General features: G+C 36.9%; 1 protein-coding gene across 9 annotated transcripts in view; it reads right to left on the bottom strand.

Moving 5' to 3' along the window:
* The window catches only part of FER (FER tyrosine kinase), a 448,497-nt gene that overhangs the window by 253,298 nt on the left and 176,086 nt on the right, over window positions 1-19,113 (bottom strand). Inside the window, exon 1 of one of the 9 annotated variants that reach the window (XM_055387418.2) lies at window positions 18,100-18,385. The exons of the other annotated variants lie outside the window; for them this stretch is intronic. Coding sequence (XP_055243393.1) covers window positions 18,100-18,228 — 129 coding nt within the window. The 5' untranslated portion in view covers window positions 18,229-18,385. Of the gene's footprint in view, window positions 1-18,099; window positions 18,386-19,113 lie in introns of those variants that run through there. 9 annotated transcript variants of the gene reach the window in all.

Raw genomic sequence — 19,113 nt, 5'->3', positions numbered from 1 at the left:
TTCATTTTCTGAAATAATGAAATTAGAAACCAAATGCACAAAACAAACATCTGAATGATTATTAAGATCTTGTTTTAAAACAACAATGCTAAGGAAACCTAGAGTAAAACAGAATAGAGTTCGGTGAGATCCAGGTTGTAAAATGTCATAAATCATTCTTTTTGCTTTCTTTACTCTGTATCTCTTAAATAAGATGTCTCTAGGGAAATAAGACCCAAGAAGAAGGCTATAATTAGCTCCCATCCTATTCAACAGCCAGTTCACGTTCCATGGTGTTTTTCCCAAATGTGTGACCAAAACGGCTAAACATATATTTTTTTAGACTACTTTTTAGAACAGTCTTAGGTTCATAGCATAAGCAGGAGGAAGGAATAGATTTTCTCATATGTCCTCTGCCCCCACACAGGCACAGCCTCCACCATTACCAACATCTCCCTCCAGCGTGTTGCCTGTGTTACAGTTGAGAACCTTCATTGACAGATCATTATCACTCAAGAGTCCATAGTTTTCATTAGGGTTTGCTCTTACTGCTGTACATTCTATGGGTTTGGACAAATGTTTAACAACATGTAGCCAATACTGTCCTAAAGATCCTCTGTGCTCTGCCTATTCATCCATCCTTCACCAAAATACGTTTTTTGTAAATTATCCAGTACTACAAGATGCACACCAACCAGCTTCCTGATGAGCATCTCATTGATACAACTTAAGAGCTGATTGACTTTGCTCAGTAAACAACTGTGTAATTTGCTTGTATGAAAAAATCATAACTATTATAAATTAAATTATCAAGGTATCTTAACTAAGATTCTGCTTTTAATACAATTTAGGGACATAACGATACAACAGTAAATTTTTCTACTTGACTTAAACTAATAAATTGTGAGACAAGGAATACCTTACAATGAGAGTGAAAGTATTACATCCCTAAACATTTTTGTAACGGCTATATTAACGAATATCTCATAATTCCAAGATCTGGGTCTACTTTCTTGCCTATAGGTCAAATTTCTCACTTTCTGGTGTGTCATATGATCTTTGATTGTAGGCCAGACAGTTTGTATAAAAGAACAGTAGAGTCTGAATTCAAGAATATTTTCCTCAAGAAATGGACATACCCACTCCTTTTTTTGACAGGCTGCTGGAGAGTTGGAGCTGTAGTTAATAAGTTGGTTCTAGCCTTTGCTACAGTTTTAGTTTAAATCAATTGCCACAGGCTTCAAATACTTTGAGATCAGTTTTCCTTCATCTAGAAATAAAGCTGAGCCATGATGAGATTCTAGCATCCTCCCTCAGCTTCAAAGCTAATCCACCAGCTTTAGGAAATACAGGAGATCTCTCCCAGCTTTATAGCCTCTTGGGTGGGAGAGAGAAGTCTCTTTGCTCTCACCCACTACTTTATGTACCTAAGAAGACAACTTTCAGCTCTAATACCCATTCCTCAGCCTAGTCTTTGAAGGGCCATTGCCCTAGACTGTGAAGACCCAGAATTCCCTACAGAGAATCAGTTTGGGAAGGGGCTCTTATATTCTTTTGTAAGCGTGCCTGAACTCCTCCCCACCCCCACACCCCTCACCAGAAACACACCCCACATACCACCATTCTGATGTACTGAGGATTTCATTTGAAGTATCTCTCAAGTCTCCTTCTCTGATCTACTGCTTCACCCAGTGAAAACACTTGAGTAAGAGTAGATGGGTAGATAGTGCTTCGCTCTGTGGGTTAGGCTCCTCTAGATTCTAATCTTTCACATCGGCCTACACCTGATGCTACAAATCTCTTAAAAACTTTTGAGGATTGATCTGCTCATACAGTTCCACTGAGGATGAAAGTAATCATGGGTCTATTTTTTCCTGTAAAAGGCCTGTCACTTTCTGGATGTAGGTTCATTTAGGTTTACTTCTGTCCTTAGCTGTCTGATGAGGTTTCTAAAAACTACTATTTTGTAGCTTATTTTGGTTGTTAGGAAGAAATGATGGTCTCTTGTGACTTTCCATATCCAACCTGGATATAAATTTCATATGCTTTTCATTAAGGCCAGTAATTTATTTAACACTAGTCATCATTTTACTTTCCTTTATTTATAAAGCAGGAAAACATAAAAACACCTTTTATGATTATTCACTAAAAAGTCCATCAAAAAGACCACTAATTTGTCAAAAGCTACAGATTTGATTTTGACTACCATTTTCTATGACAGTCAACTACTACACAGTTAAAGGCTACATTCCTCAGAAAATAATTTAACAGGTTAAAGGCCAAATGTCTCAAAAGTTTGATGTGTTATTTTGTGGGGTTTTGTTTTGTTTTGTTTTGTTTTCCTTTATTGATGAGTTTCAGGGGATAGAGAGGATAAGTTTTATGGGTTTTGTATTTGTTGCAGAGGACCTCACAAGGACACAATAAAGACTACTAAGTACATATTTCATTTTTTTAAATGTTTTAAGTTTTCAACTTTATCTAAAAAGTTCCTGAATGGTTTTAATGTTTAGTATTCTTGTACTGCACATGCATCAATAATACTCTTATCAGAGCTCCTTTTGTTACTGGAACTAGTAACTGGGAACATTTGGAGTTTCAAGTCCTCAGTCAAGATTTTATTTATTAGAATGGAATCAGAAACTAAGAACCTAAACGAAAATCCTAAGATTTAATTAAAATATAGAAAAATTAAAATTTTTAAATAAAGAAATATGGTGGTTATAATATTGTACTTCTTTTATCAGCTAATAAAATCCAACCAGGAGATGCATTTTAGAAAGAAGTCAGTCAGATTCTAAGTACTTGTCCCATCCTCAGCCTCTCTGAGAGAAACTGTCACACTGTAGGACATCAGTACATCCTGCCTGAGAATGAAGTCAATACAACAGAAGGTAGAGCTGCAAAATGAAAACAAATTCTTGACGACATGGTTTGAACTTCTGTGTATATCCATCTACTTGACTGGGTAAACTCTTTTTTGTTTTAACTAATCCAACTTGGGTAACTATTGTATAGAACTAATATAGTAGGCTTTCCTGGAATATCAATTACTAATTAAAGATTTTCAATAAGCAACTTCAAATGTCACAATGATCACTAACAAAACAATATATTAACTTACATTTTTAGGTTTTAGACACATTTAATTTTAATAGGAAAAGAAATCTTTTGATATTGATATATATTAATGTAGATTAAACATTCTTTATAAACTAAACACATATGTTGTGATAATTATTCTCACTTATTCCCATTAATTTAACAGTTTCAGCACATAACAAATAAAACAACTGCTCAAAAGTATGGAAAAACCCTAGTTTAAATGGCCATTAATAGATGTCATAGTACAAAAGCTTCTGCAGTCCCATAGATTTTAGAAATGCACAGTTAAACAAATTTAAACAGATTCATTAATGCAATATGTCTCAGAGTCTTAATAATGAATTACTACTTGCATCTTTTGGGAGAGAAAATATTCTGCAAAATACACCTCAGAAGGTGCTGTCACAAAGCTTTCAATCTGTAGGGGTGGGAGGGGAAACATTTTTGTCCACTCTACATCAGTCATGGCTTTGTCTTGGACACTATCATCACATGGAATAGCTCTAAATTCAAGCTCCCCTCTTTCTGGCCACAGTCTCCTATCCCATCAGTTTGCTTTCAACCAGTTCTGCTGTAACCATTTTTCAATCTCCCTGGAACTCTTAAGTCTTGTAGTCTCCCACTTTCTCCCAATCAATCATCTTCTCTTCTCTCCTTATCTAACTTAGATGCCATGCTACATCATTTTCAATGATACTCTTGCCAATATTCTAAATTCCCTTGCTACCCTGTCTCTTAGGTGCTCCCTTGTGGCAAAATTCAACCCTGGATGGATCCAACTATCTGCTCTCTCTGAGTTCACACCCAAGCAACTAAACACTGTTACCGAGTATCACATGATTACTAACTTCAAATGGGCCCTAAATATCTGGCCAACTCATTTCTTATTTTCCACTGTCATTGTCAACCATTTCAAACTTTTCTTACTTTTCTACGTCTAAAACAACCTTTTTCCATACCTTCTAGCTTCTTTAGAATTAACAAAGGTAGGAACCTCTTCATTTTGTTTTTTCAAAGCTATAAACTTCTCTACCTATTATAATCTCCTTCCTTTTTTTGAAACATGAGGCAGATAACTCCCGTCTTAGGATTACCACTCTACTTAACTTTGGATCTCATTGCTTCCTGACCTCCTAAGAACCTTACACCTTACAAGAACCTAATGGATCTCTGAGGTACTGTCAACCATCCCTTCTCAAATGGTTATTTCCCATCAGCCCTTCAGTTTTTACGTGTGTGTGTGTGTGTGTGTGTGTGTGTGTGTGTGAGAGAGAGATAGGGAGAAAAAGGAGGGAAGAGAGTAGGAAATAAAGGAAGGAAAGAGCAGAAGAAAGAGAAAGATGAACCTCTCCCTTCACCACATATTCTGTTCCAGCTACTGCTTGCCCTTTACAAAAAAAAATTCCTAAAAGAGTTATATATGCTCACTGTCTCCATTTTCTCTACTCCCACTCATTCCTCAATCTGCTCTTATTTGGCTGTCACCCCATAACTACACCAAAGCAGATGGTCTTAGGAAACCAACAGACTCCATTTCACCAATCTAACAGACACATTTTCCACTTCTCTTACTTGACGTCTCAACACAATTCCACTCTTTGACCATGTATGCCTACATGAAACATTTATTCCCCTACCACACTATCCTCCAACCTCTCAGACTACACATTCTCAAGTTTCTTCAGCAGGCTCACCCTCCTCTACCAGGTCATTAAATGATAATGTGATTCTAGGCTCTACTGATTCCAGGTTTCTTCTTTTCTCACTCTGTACTTTCTCCCTAGGTAATCTCTTTTATGTCTCAACTTTCAATTACCACCTGAACCAAGTCTACTCACAAATTTAAATCTGCAACTTAAACTTTTTTTCATTGAGCTCCAAACTTGAATGTTGAAACATCCGTGTGACTTCTATTTAGATATCGCAAAAGGTAGATAAAAGTCAACATATTACTGAACTCATAATTCCCAAAGCTGGCCTTTTATCAGTTTCCCATTTCAATGAATGGTACTACTACCTCTGTTATACAAGCCAGATATCTAGAGGCCCAAGCACACACTCACAATATAATCTAAGCTACAAGAAGGCAGGGGGATTTATTGGTTTCTTAACTCAAATTATTAAAATATTAAAATAAATGCTACATATTAATGATGAAGTTAAGCAAGACAGGAGCTATTAGACATCATTTAAATAGTAAATAAAAGGGAATATATTTACTTGAACTATTGTTTTGTGCTAAGAAACCTCAAATGACACATAAGAAAAAAATGAAATTAAAGTACTCAAATTTAACCCAAGTCATTCCAATTATAGGTAATCTTTTTAACTCAGACTGATTTTAAGAATCTGTAGTTATCCCTATTTAAATAGTAGGAAATTCTCAAAAACAACAGAGGAATACTATCTTGGGAGTTTAAAGATATTTTCCTTTGCATTTTTCAAAAAGATTGATTTTTCTAATTATTTTAATTTGAAAACTAGTTTGCTGTACTTATAAATAGCTAAAAGTGTTAATACAGAGAACATTTAACTTCTTAATAAAACAAGTTTAAGAAAGGCCTAGTACATACCTAGAAATAAAAATGTATTATTTAATCCCGACATTACCAATTACCAAATCTTATAAATAACAACTCCAGGGCTTAATTTTTATCAATATGAATGTAAGTTAGAAATCTTAGGACCAGGTCTCTATTTCTATGTAATAGGCTCTAGTCTGCTTGAATTAATAAAGTACCCATGAGAATTGTTGTACACTGGGTATTTTCAGAAGTTCATTAACTATTACGTCAACAGGCAATAAGCATAGGAGAATCAATATGAAATAAACAACATAATAAACCACTGGCCTAAAGCAGCCATTGTGTAACTCCAAACATCAGACTTATAACCATGAAGATATCTGATTAAGAGTCATCATCCAAACTACAATTATTCATCTAAAAATTAAGAATGGGTACTCACCAAATAACTGTATCAAAGGTTTAGCAAAATTATTAAAGGTAAAATAATAGCCATTGTTATTAAAATTGTATTTTTTATATTGAGCAGAATCATTTTCCTTGAATAAAAAGTTTAAATATTGAGAATTTGAAAATCCCCTCAATCCCTTTGCTCCCAATGAATCCCCAGGTATTTTCCAAATAGTGTGAGCCAGGACTGTGAGCCCTAGAAATACTAAGCGATTTGCTGAACGTCATGTGGTCAAGCAGCCAAAATTTACATTCAGCTTTAACACAAATTTTTTGCTATTAATCATTATGCTATGTTGACTGCCTTGAATAGTTCTTGCAAGACACAGACCTCATATTTCCCAAGGACTCTTTCCCAAACCACTCAAAAAGTAATGCTGTTTGAAGTCTGCTCAATAAATATATATTTAATTGCTCCAATAATGTAATAAACAGAGGACTTTTTGGTCTCATAATACAGACGTAAACACTTGATTCAGAATCTATGCTCTAGGCCTGGCTTTGACTCTAACTCAGAGTTGGACCATAAACAAAGTATCTGTGCTTCTGGCAAAAGAAAAATATTTTATAGTATCTTCCAGTCCCGAAATATTATGACTCACAGAGAAGTACTCCAAAAATTAGTTGAACAAAAGGGCAGAAAGAACCAGCTTCTCTCAAGTTAAAGATTTCACCCACAACCAAAGTTTTAATTTTTGAGAACTTTCTTGATAATTAAACAGAAGATAGACACAAACTGTAGGTGGGTTGGATGGTGACTACCACCTCCCCGCACCCCACTCAGAAGATATTTCCACTAAGAACCTATGAATGTAACCTTATTTGGAAAAGCAAGTTTTGCAGATTTAATTAAGTCAAGGGTCTCAACATGAGATCAAACAGGATTATCCAGGGACCCTAAATCCAATGACAAGTTTCCTCGTAAGAAGACTTAGAAGAGGAAGAAACACAGAAGGTGATGTGAAGAAGGAGACAGATTAGAGTGCTGTGTTTATGAACCAAGGAATGATAGGATCTCCAGCAGCCACAAGAAGCTAGGATAGAGGCAGGGAACAATTCTCATTCAGAGACTCCTGAAGGAATCAACCCTGGCAAAACCTTGACTTTGGACTTCTGGCCTCCGGAACTGTGAAAGAAGAAATTTCTGTTGTTTTCAGCCACCAAATTTGTGGTAATTTTTTATGGAGGTCCTAGACAACTAATATATAGCTGAGAAAGAATCACTGCATATTTACCTTATAAGCAGCAGCTACCTTAAATGTCTAAGAAAAGAAAATTCACCCCTATATGTAATATATTAATCAGGAAAATGGGTTAAGAATTGCATGATTCACATAGATTCTATGCAATAAAAATGTGTATATATGCTTTTTTCTTTTTTTCCAATCCTGTTCCTTCTGTAGATATATGCATTTGTTAATCTTTCATTTCCCATCCAGTTTTTAGAACATTATCTCTAACTAAAGCGACACCTTGCCCCAAAATCCACTGGCAGAAATATAGCTGTAGTCCCAAAGATATTTTTTCTCAGCAAGAGCCTAAAGCCCTGATAATTCCAGGAAACTGTACAGCAACATTTACAGCTCAGCAGTAGCAAGGTCACTGGATGATCTCCCTCTGACTATTCACCCACCTACAGTGCAGTAGCTGGAAAACTAGCTAACTTTTTATTTGCTTCGCTAGCATCTCTTTTCACAGTAATTAGCACATGTGGTTTGAAGTTTCTTCTCATATTTTGGAGTCCAATAGAGTTGCTGATTAGATATCAGCAAAGAAAGAATTTTAAAAAGCAACGAACTCCCAAGACAAAAATAAGTTGGTCAATATACGTTTATGTAAACAGGGCATTACCTAAAAAGATTAACATTAAAAATAAGTGTGAAAATTACTGGGCCATAATTTTTATTCTATCACGTTTTTTACAACGCTGTCATATAATGAAATGGTCTTAAACAATCAGTGGTAGAAGGAACCTTCTGTGTTAAAGATTTTCTATTTCAGCTTTTTCACTTCATAATACATGAGAAAATGAAGGTCAGAGGGGGTGAAATGACTTGCACTAAGGCACAGAAAAGATAACAAAGTAACTCTTTGCTTACTGTCTTTGTAGTAAGCCAGGTTGCCTAGATTACATACAGAAAGCCAAGCAAACGCTGGGCATCAGTCATTCATTCAAAACCAAGACAAGGATGCCCTGTCTCACCACTCCTATTCAACACAGTATTGAAAGTTCTCGCCAGGGCAATCAGGCAAGAGAAAGAAATAAAGGGTATTCAAACAGGAAGAGAGGAAGTCAAATTTTAGAAAATGCCATCGTCTCAGCCAAAATCTCCTTAAGCTGATAAAGAACTTCAGCAGTCTCAGGATACAAAATCACTGTACAAAAATCACAAGCATTCCTTTACACCAATAACAGACAAACAGCCAAATAATGAGTGAACTCCCATTCAAAACTGCTCCAAAGAGAATAAAATACCTAGGAATACAACTTACAAGGGATGCAGAGGACCTCTTCAAGGAGAACTACAAACCACTGCTCAAGGAAATCAGAGAGGACACAAACAAATGGAAAAAAATTCCATGCTCATGGATAGGAAGAATCAATATCGTAAAAATGTTCATACTGCCCAAAGTAATTTATAGATTCAGTGCTTCAATGCTATCCCCATCAAGTTACCATTGACTTTCTTCATAGAATCAGAAAAAAAACTACTTTAAATTTCATATGGAACCAAAAATGAGCCTATACAGCCAAGATAATCCTAAGCAAAAAGAATAAAGCTGGAAGCATCATGCTACCTGACTTCAACCTATACTACAAAGCTACAGTAATCAAAACAGCATGGTACTGGTACCAAAACACATATATAGACCAATGAAACAGAACAGAGGCCTCAGAAATAACACCACACATCTACAACCATCTAATCTTTGACAAATCTGACAAAAACAAGCAATGGGGAAAGGATTCCCTATTTAATAAACAGTGTTGGGAAAACTGGCTAGCCATATGCAGAAAACTAAAACTGGACCCCTTCCTCACACCTTATAAAAAAATTAACTCAAGACAGATTAAAGACCTAAACGTAAGACCTAAAATCATAAAAACTCTAGAAGAAAACCTAGGCAATACCATTCAGGACATAGGCATGGGCAAACACTTCATGACTAAAACACCAAAAGCAATGGCAACAAAAGCCAAAATTGACAATTGGGATCTAATTAAACTAAGGAGCTTTTGCACAGCAAAAGAAAGTATCATCAGAGTGAACAGGCAACCTACAAAATGGGAGAAAATTTTTGCAATCTATCCATCTGACCAAGGGCTAATATCCAGAATCTACAAGGAACTTAAACAAATTTACAAGAAAAGAACAACCCCAGGGCTAATATCCAGAATCTACAAGGAACTTAAACAAATTTACAAGAAAAAAACAAACAACCCCATCAAAAAAAAAAAGTGGGCAAAGGATATGAACAGACTCTTCTCAAAAGAAGACATTTATGTAGCCAACAAACATACAAAAGAAAGCTCATCATCACTGGTCATTAGAGAAATGCAAATCAAAACCACAATGAGATACCATCTCATGCCAGCTAGAATGGTGATGATTAAAAAGTCAGGAAACAACAGATGCTGGGGAGGATGTAGAGAAACAGGAACACGTTTCTCCACTGTTGGTGGGAGTGTAAATTAGTTCACCTATTGTGGAAGACAATGTGGCAATTCCTCAAGGATCTAGAACTAGAAATACCATTTGACCCAGCAATCCCATTACTGGCTATATACCCAAAGGATTATAAATCATTCTACTATAAAGACACATGCAAATGTATGTTTACTGCAGCACTATTCACAATAGCAAAGACTTGGAACCAACCCAAATGTCCATCAGTGATAGGCTGGATAAAGAAAATGTGGCACATGCACACCATGGAATACTATGCTGCCATAAAAAAAGATGAGTTCATGTCTTTTGCAGGAACATGGATGAAGCGGGAAACCATCGTTCTCAGCAAACTAACACAGGAACAGAAAACCAAACACCGCATGTTCTCACTCATAAGTGAGAGTTGAACAATGAAAACACGTGGACACAGGGAGAGGAATATCACACACCAGGGCCTGTCGGGGGTGGGGGGCTAGGGGAGGGATAGCATTAGGAGAAATACCTAATGTAGATGATGGGTTGATGGGTGCAGCAAACCACCATGGCACATGTATACCTATGTACAAACCTGCACATTCTGCACATGTATCCCAGAACTTAAAGTATAATAAAAAAAAGTAACCAAGTGATATAACCAAGTATAATTAAAAAAAATGAAACACACACACACACACACCACACAAAATTTAAGATATTGGAAGGATGGAGGGCCTCTACTTCCTATATTTGAAGAATTACCACATTCAAATTGACAAAATTATATATAAAACTTGGTTAATTTATACCTAAGAATTATGCACTATTTTTTTTCCCCGAGATGGAGTTTCATTCTTGTCGCCTAGGGTGGAGTGCAATGGTGCATTCTTGGCTCACTGCAACCTCCGCCTCCCAGGTTCAAGCGTTTCTCCTGCTTCAGCCTCCCAAGTAGCTGGGATTACAGGTCCCCGCCACCATGCCTAGCTAATTTTTCTATTTTTAGTAGAGACGGGGTTTCACCATGTTGGCCAGGCTGGTCTCGAACTCCTGACTTCAGGCATGCACTATTTTTAATACCACATCTCAAGAAAAGAGCCATTTTTGGCCTGGAATGATAAGAGAATTTAGACATGAATGAAAACTATGCAATATTAATGACATAAAATGATCACAAACTTTTTTCATTAAAGATAAAACACTAAGAGGAGAGGCCCTTGAATATGAACACAGGAAAGTTTGGATCTACATTTCAGAAATGCTTCGTTCAGTGACATAAATTTATTAAATCTCAGTGTAGCTCATTGAGACACCAGATTTTTTTTTATTGTAAAATACACGGAAAAAAAAATACATGGAAAAAACAGAGTAACAATCACTATTGCTGAAGTTTTAAGGGCTACATAAAAGTTAATAGTCACAATATGCCATTTGAAGTCTCTGTTGAAAAGATCTCAAACACTGACAGTAGCACTAACTATAAGCCAAGCACCATCGCCCATTTTAATCTTCTATGAACACTATATAGCAGGTCCTGTTATTATCCTCATTTTATAGATTAGAAAGCCAAAGCCTAGAGTGGTTAAATAACTTTTCCAAAGATAATAATAAAAAGTTCTTACTCAGAATAAGAATTCTTATAATCCAATCTATAATGTAATTTAAGTCAAATCGTTTTTTTCCTTCCCTACACTGATAGGGGAGCAACAAAATTATTCATAGAACTAATGGGTTGGGCCAGGGGCGTTGGCTCACGCCTGTGATCTCAACATTTTGGGAGGCTGAGGCAGGTGGATCACTTGAGGTTAGGAGTCCGAGACCAGCCTGGGCAACATGGTGAAACCCTGTCTCTACTAAAAATACAAAAATCAGTAGAGTGTACTGTTGCTCACCTGTACTCCCAGCTACTCAGAAAGCTAAGGCAGGAGAATCGTTTGAACTCAGGAGACAGAGGTTGCAGTGAACCTAGATGGCACAACCAGCCTGGGAGACAGAGCGAGACCCTGTCTCAAAAAGGAAGGAGAGGGAAGGAAAAAAGGAGGGGAGAGGAGGAGGGGAGGGCAGAGGAGGGGAGGGGAGGGGAGGAGAAGGGGCAGGAAGGGGAGGGGAGGGGAGGAGAAGGGGCAGGAAGGGGAGGGGAGGGGAGGAGAAGGGGCAGGAAGGGGAGGGGAGGGGAAGAGAGAAGAGGGGGAGAGGAGAAGAGGGAAAAGGGAGGGGAGGAGAAGGGGAGGGTAAGAAAAGGGGAAGGGGGGAGGAAATGGGGAGGGGAGGGGAGGAAAAAAGAAGGGGAGAGGTGGAGGAGAAGGGGAGGGGAGGAAAGGAGAGGGGAAGAGAGGGGAGGGGAAGGGAGGTGAGGAGAAAGGGCGGGAAAGGGAGGGAAGGGGAGGGAAAGGAAAGGGAAGGGGAGGGAAAGGAGAGGGGAGGGGAGGGGAAGGGAGGAAAGGAGAAGAGGCAGGGAGGGGAGGGAAGAAAAAGGGGAGGGGAGGAGAGGCAGAGGGGAGGGGAGGAGAGGGGAGAGGAAGAAAAGAAGAGGAAAAGGGGTGGAAAAGGGGAGGGGAGGGGAGAAGAGGAGAAGGGGAGGGGAGAAGAAGGGGAGGGGAAGGGAAGGGAGGGGAGGAGAACGGGAGGGGAAGAAAAGGGGAAAACGGGAGGGGAAGGGAGGAAAAAAGGAGGGCAGATGGGGAGGAGAAGGGGAGGGGAGGGAAAAGAGGAGAAGAGGGGAGGGGAGGAGAAGAGGTGGGAAAGGGAGGGGAAGAGAGAAAAAGGGGAGGGGCGAGGAAGGAAGGAGGGGGGAGGGGAGTGGAGAAGAGGAGGGGAAGAGAGGGGAGGGGAGGGGAGGGGAGGGGCAGGGAGGGGAGGAAAAGGGGAGGGGAAGGGAAGACAAGGGGAGGGGAGGAGAAGGGAGGTGAGAGGAGGAGAGGAGAAGGGGAGGGGAGGAGAGGAGAAGGGGAGGGGAGGAGAGTAGAAGGGGAGGGGAGGAAAAGGGGAGGATAAGGGAAGGGATGGGAGGAGAAGGGGAGGGGAGGAAAAGAGGAGGGGAGAGGAGACGAGGAGAGAGGGAGGGGAAGGGAGGGCAGAGGAAGGGAGGAGGGGGGAGGGGAGGGGAGAGAAGGGGAGAGGAGAGGGGAGGGGAAGGAGGAGAGAGGAGAGGGGAGGGGGGGAGGGGAGGGGAGAAGAAAGAATTAATGGGTAGGGCCAGGCATGGAGGCTTATGCCTGTAATCCTTTTACTTTGGGAGGCCTGGGCAGGAAGACTGCTTGAAGCCAGGAGTTTGAGACCAGCCTGGGCAACAAAACATGACTCTGTCTCTACAAAACTTTTTTTTTAAGTTAAAAAATGTAAAAAAAAAAAAAAAAAAAGAAAGACAAAAAAGGTACTAATGTGTTAATATCTGCAATTGCTTCACTGCTTAAGAATTATACATAGATTCAAACAAAGTATCCATAAATTATCTTGAGGGTGTAAAGGTACAAAAAACAAACAGCTAATTATTAGATATCTTAAAACTTTAGAAATTCACAATTTTTAAAACAATAACTTACCTTGGAACTAAAAGGCACTAATGAAATGCCTCATTCAGCCATATCTTTAAAAAGATTATCTTCAAAAACCATATTATGTATTTGTGTCTTTTCAAACAGTCCAAAATGTACATGGTTTGACTTTCTCTTGATGACTCAAGGCTATGAGACTCTGCTTTGTAATTACTTCTATCTGTATTTTGTACCTTTTTCCCCTGATATTTTAAAGTATTTTTAACTTGGAGACAAGGTCATATTTCTGGAACATTTTTTAATCAACGGGCCCTCTTATTCTGTTACTACTCCCCTCATTCACAGAAAACCTATCACTAGAGAGTTATTCATTTCTTGATAGCCAGACATTTTTAATGACTTCCTTTAGAAAAAAAAAATCACCTCCTTCTTTGTAAGCCCAATTCCTTAAAAGCATCATGTACCTTATTTCTGTTAACTTAAATGCAAAGGAAAAGCCAACGTTGCTTTGGGTGAAATAATGCAACAGATAAACCATATAACCAAGGATTTCTGTGATTCTAGTAAACAGTACCTTAGATGTCTAGATTCCAGCTAGCAACATCTGGTGAGATAGGAATTGACTTACAAGATGTAGCTTCATCTAATAAAGTATTTATACTTTGTTCTGGCACCACTTACAATGGATTAGCAGTAACACATTCTGGAACAGAGGAATCTATTTTTGTGTGCTTCTTTAATTAAAAAAAATTATTGGCAAAGAGAGACTTTAAGGCAGCCAACGCTTTTTTACTATCACAAACAAAACAAACAGTCTGTTTTTACTAATTACTGCAGGATATATACCTTTATGACATTAGGAATATAGAAACATCTTACCTGCTGTGATTGAGTAAAAAGGCTAAAACCCATTTCATACTTTTTCTCTTTCCCAGTCCCCTCAGGGTTATTTACAGTCTATATCTGGGGGTAAATTTTTATCATATATTCAATGTTCTCATATCCCTACAGATATATTTATTCATCAAAATAAAGTTTATACAAAACATTTTTAAATCCATAGAAAAATATAATAAAAAGTAAACTATAAAGACTCCAAGGCTTATGTGGCTAAAATATTAGACACAGATTAAAGCATTCACCTATCATTATCCTTTTGATTTATTTTCTAACTTTGACCATACTTTCTACTGCTCCTCATTCTCTCTCACCCTCTTCTTTAAGAAAAGAGCAAAAACAGTTTATATGTATATAGACTTTATATATATGTGTATGTACATATATTAAACAGTTTATATACATATATGTATGCATGTATATGCTTTCAAGGGAGATGCTATATAAAAATTATAGCGTTCATAGCTAGAATAAACCTTTTGCTAGAAATTAATTAGAAACTGAGCATCCAAAGCAGTACCTAAAACTAAACAATCAGAAAGGGCAATGTGAAATACAATTACCTTATTTTCTCTGAATATATTTAATAGCCATTAAAATCAATTCCTTACAACATTTATTTTATTCTTATTAAAAAGTTGAGCCCTATAATACATTTTAAGAACTCACGAATTTATTTTCATAAATACTATTATCACATCACCAAAAACTGAAATATATACATAGCTTTAAAATATTTTGTGATATGATTGCCAATCGGCAGCAGTAAAAACTTCCTAAGAATTCCATCAGAAAGTATGGAGCTGGCAGGAGGGAAAGTACCAGGCCTTCAAAATATAGATATTTACAAAAGCAAGGTGTGATGGCCAGATTTTAAAATCCACCGTAACATCTAATTGATGCACTAGAATTCTTCTACCTTCATAAACTTAGTGCCACAAGAAGCTCCTGCATTTGGGAGCAAGCACCTTCTAAAAAAGGAACAAACAAACTACAGCAATGAAACTAGGGGTACTGTGCTAAGTCATATTATCTATTTTTGTCAACATTTTACCTGCTCTTTCAGTTAGGGTTGCTTTCAGCTACTGTGGCAGAAATATGTCTAAAATTAACCTAGATAAATAAGGTTTTATGTCTCTCATGAAATGAAATTCATAAGTAAAGTAAGCAGTCCGGAGTTGGTGCTAGTTACTCAACAGAAACAAGAAGAACCTAAGAGCCTTCTTCTGTCTTTCTTAGAAAAAGTCTCTTGACTTAAATTTGCTTATCAGCTACCATCCCTCAGTCAACACTATTTTTAGACCAATAAATGTAGAAACTAAATTTTAGGTGGGTCTTCCACATGACTGCTAACGTCATCCCAAAATGACCAAAAGTAGAAAAAGAGACTAAACCAGAGAGCACATGCATTGATGAATAAGGAGGAATGAACAGAAGTTCCAAAGATTTCGACAATGAGCAGGAATAAAATGCAGTACAACCAAACTTCACAAGCCTTGAAAACACAAAGACTTTCACATGAGGGTAAAGGAATAATAAAGCCCACATTAAGAGCCACTTTTCAATGCTGAATTACATGGGATATGGGAGAATGAGCAATCTTCTGTTGAACAGGAAGTTTGCTTACCAGAATGAGCTTTCAAAGGCCAAATTTAAAAATTCTTACAAGATGGAAAAGTGTATTATAATAGGTGAGGGAAGTGAAATTCCAATAAAGAATGGATCTACCATACATAATAAAATATCAATATGACACACTACTTGGAGGGAACAGATGACCCAGAAAAGCAGCTTGAGGGGCTATGGCTTACCAGAAAACTAGGTCTAAACTAGTCTCATCTCCAGAGGAATGTCAGTTTCTGATAAAAGGACAACTTCTGCCTAAAATACACTCTTGTGAATCAGTATGTACCTTATGGTGGTAAGAATTCACTGAAAAAAAAATCATAAATAATACCAGAAAATAAAAACAAAAGATGTCAAGAACATCTGTATAAAACACAGAGGCTAAATAGTGACTCCATGAGAATACAAAGGCTTCCTATGATCAATTCAGGTATGTGTGACTGAATATGTATGTCTCCAAGTGAGTGTGGTAACATCTGACTGAGTAGACTGACAATGAGAAGTACTTAAAAGTATATTTTTAGGTTTATCAAGAGGTCTCATTATACTTAGGTCAGTATTAGTTAATAACCAAAGATAAATCATCAAGGCTATGGGTAGAAGTTCATAATTATGAGAGTTCAATTAAGTATGTACTTGTTGAATTGTTTTAAAATTTCAAGAGTCAGTGTGCATCCTCACATGTAATGCCTTCCTAAGGATGGTGGCTGATAGCCATCAAAGCAAAAATTCTTATTCTATTTACTCTGAACAGAATTTACAAAAATGAGAAAAATAATAAAACTGTAATCTTTTCTACTTTACTTTGAAGATATGTGGTAGAACTACTATAAAAGAAAAAAGTTAATAAAATTTAAGAGGATTAAGAACTATTTCAAAAATAAGAAATAAAAAGCACAAAATTGTTTTGAAAAGACAATGACGGTATGTATAAAAAAACAGAAAAATATTAAAGAAGGATCATAAAAGAATATATGTCAGAGATTGAAGATTCTAATATAAAAGAAAAAAGTTAATAAAATTTAAGAGAAGAACGATTTCAAAAATAAATAAAAAGCACAAAATGGTTTTGAAAAGACAATGACTGCATATAAAAAAAGAAAAATATTAAAGAAGGATCATAAAAGAATATATATCAGAGATTGAAGAGTAACAAGAAAGCGAGACTTTTTTAAAGTTAAAAAAATTTAAGTTATGCAAGTCACTGGCTAGCTATGTGAGTCATTAATTATCTTAGGCTTCAGAGACATTATTATATATAAAATGATAATTTGGAGAAGATGATCCCAATGGATTCAATATCCTCTAATATTTTTATAAATTTATAAACCAGATAAGCAAAACTTACGCACACAAGTAATGGTCATTATATTTACCAACAGTACTTATTCAATAATATAAGACACATATTTGGAACACCATAACCCGAATACTGGATGTAGTAATATTAAAGCAAGAATCGTGTATGTATTTCAGCTATCTTCAAAATAAAGAAAATACATAAACTTTTTTGGCATTTACAGTTCTTATTTGAAGACCAGAATTAGGTTTTCCTAATATAGTGAATCTGAAAAAAGAAAGCCTAAAAAAGAGAGGCATTAAATAAGGGACTCAAGAGAATGCAGGCAATTGAGTCGCAAAATGACATATAAATATAATTCTTCACCAACACAACAGATTTAAAATAGGGCTATATTCCTATTAGTAACAGAAATTATATTTTATACATTAAAAGAGTAAGGAATTAGTGTATTCCAAGTTCCTAAATTAAACCATAAACACTGATTACAAAATTCGCATTGAACTATACAGCTACATATCATAATGAAAAGCTTTACCAGTTATGGTCACCAACTATTAAATACCTATGTTCAAGAAAAACATTATTATTTTCCTTTGGTGACAGACATTGAAAATAACAAGGCTAAATTGAGCTCACCAGCCAGAATAGAAACTGAAATTTGAAAAACAGAAATCTTAATATCATCTTTGTTGAATATTTGAGGAGAAACATGGCTCAGTTTAAAATCTGAGCCATGTTTCTCCTCAAATATTCAATAAAACTGCACTCTCTTTTACCTTCCATGTATTGAAATACTGGAAAGGACATATTTTTCTCAAAACTGAGAGGTGAATTAAGGAAACAAATGAAATAAAATACAAATGTGAAAAGAAGCCACTTTCATTTTTTTCAGTGGCTTTGGTTTAGCATCTGAGTGATAGCATTGTTCAAAAGAATTTTGTTTACCACCAGATTCAGAAGTCAAGAGAAATTATCCTTCCCATTTGAAGCAGCCGCATAAAATAGATGACCTGCTGGACTCTTAGATAATGTCTGGGCCCTGGGTAAAGTAGGCCTGTGGCAGAACTTCCCCTTACCTGATCTCTGTGGACTTCTGATGTGGAAGGCTCAGAGCTGAACATTAAAGCACATGTTTTACAGGATTGGGAGCCGAAACCAGACTCCAGCTGACCCTTACAATGAGGACATTTCATTTTTTGCTCCATCTCAAAATTTAGCTAAGAGATAGTGACAGTGGGCCCAAGGAAATCAATTTACCAACAAACCTTCCTGTCTGAGGCAAAAGCAAGATAGAAGAGAGGTGCAAATCTGGATCTCCTATTTCATACTATCTCCCCCTGTTGGCATGGAAGTATACTAGTCAGTTCTGGATTAAAGGAACAGATACAGCCAACAAATGTTGCGTTTTCGAGCAACAAAGAGAAAATCCTTGTACATTAAGTAAAGAAACACTATCTAAGAAATAAATCTCTGTTCTACTTGATTTTTTTTTTTTTTTGAGACAGAGTTTCGCTCTTGTCGCCCAGGCTGGAGTGCAATGGCATGCTCTTGACTCTCTGCAACCTCTGCTTCCCGGGTTCAAGTGATTATCCTGCCTCAGTCTCCTGAGTAGCTGGGATTACAGGCACCCACCACCATGCCTGGCTAAATTTTTTTGTATTTTTAGTAGAGACGGGGTTTTACCATGTTGGCCAGGCTAGTCTCGAACTCCTGACCTCAGGTGATCCGCCCTCCTCGGCCTCCCAAAGTGCTGGGATTACAGGTGTGAGCTATTGCACCTGGCCTTTGATTTTTTTAATTGGATAAATAAAATACCTGATTTTATTCCTAAGAAACATATAGAAGTCTTCTTATTTTAGGTTTTGGATCTCAAGGTCTCTGAGAATATACCTCACTTTCAAGCACTTCTTGAAACAAAACCTTGCAGATAGCTGTGCTACGAAGCTTTTCTTAATCCAATGTGTTTTAATTTTTTTTATTTTTTATTGAGGTACAACTCTCCAATATTTTATAATTCTTCATTCAAAGGAAAAGAATATAAATTATGTGCAAATGATCTCTAAGGTCTCAACAGAAATAAAAATTTTAAA

Source organism: Gorilla gorilla, chromosome 4, assembly GCF_029281585.2.
Source record: "Gorilla gorilla gorilla isolate KB3781 chromosome 4, NHGRI_mGorGor1-v2.1_pri, whole genome shotgun sequence".
In the NCBI taxonomy this organism is placed as follows: domain Eukaryota; kingdom Metazoa; phylum Chordata; class Mammalia; order Primates; family Hominidae; genus Gorilla; species Gorilla gorilla.
This window is presented reverse-complemented; position numbering and strand designations above follow the sequence as displayed.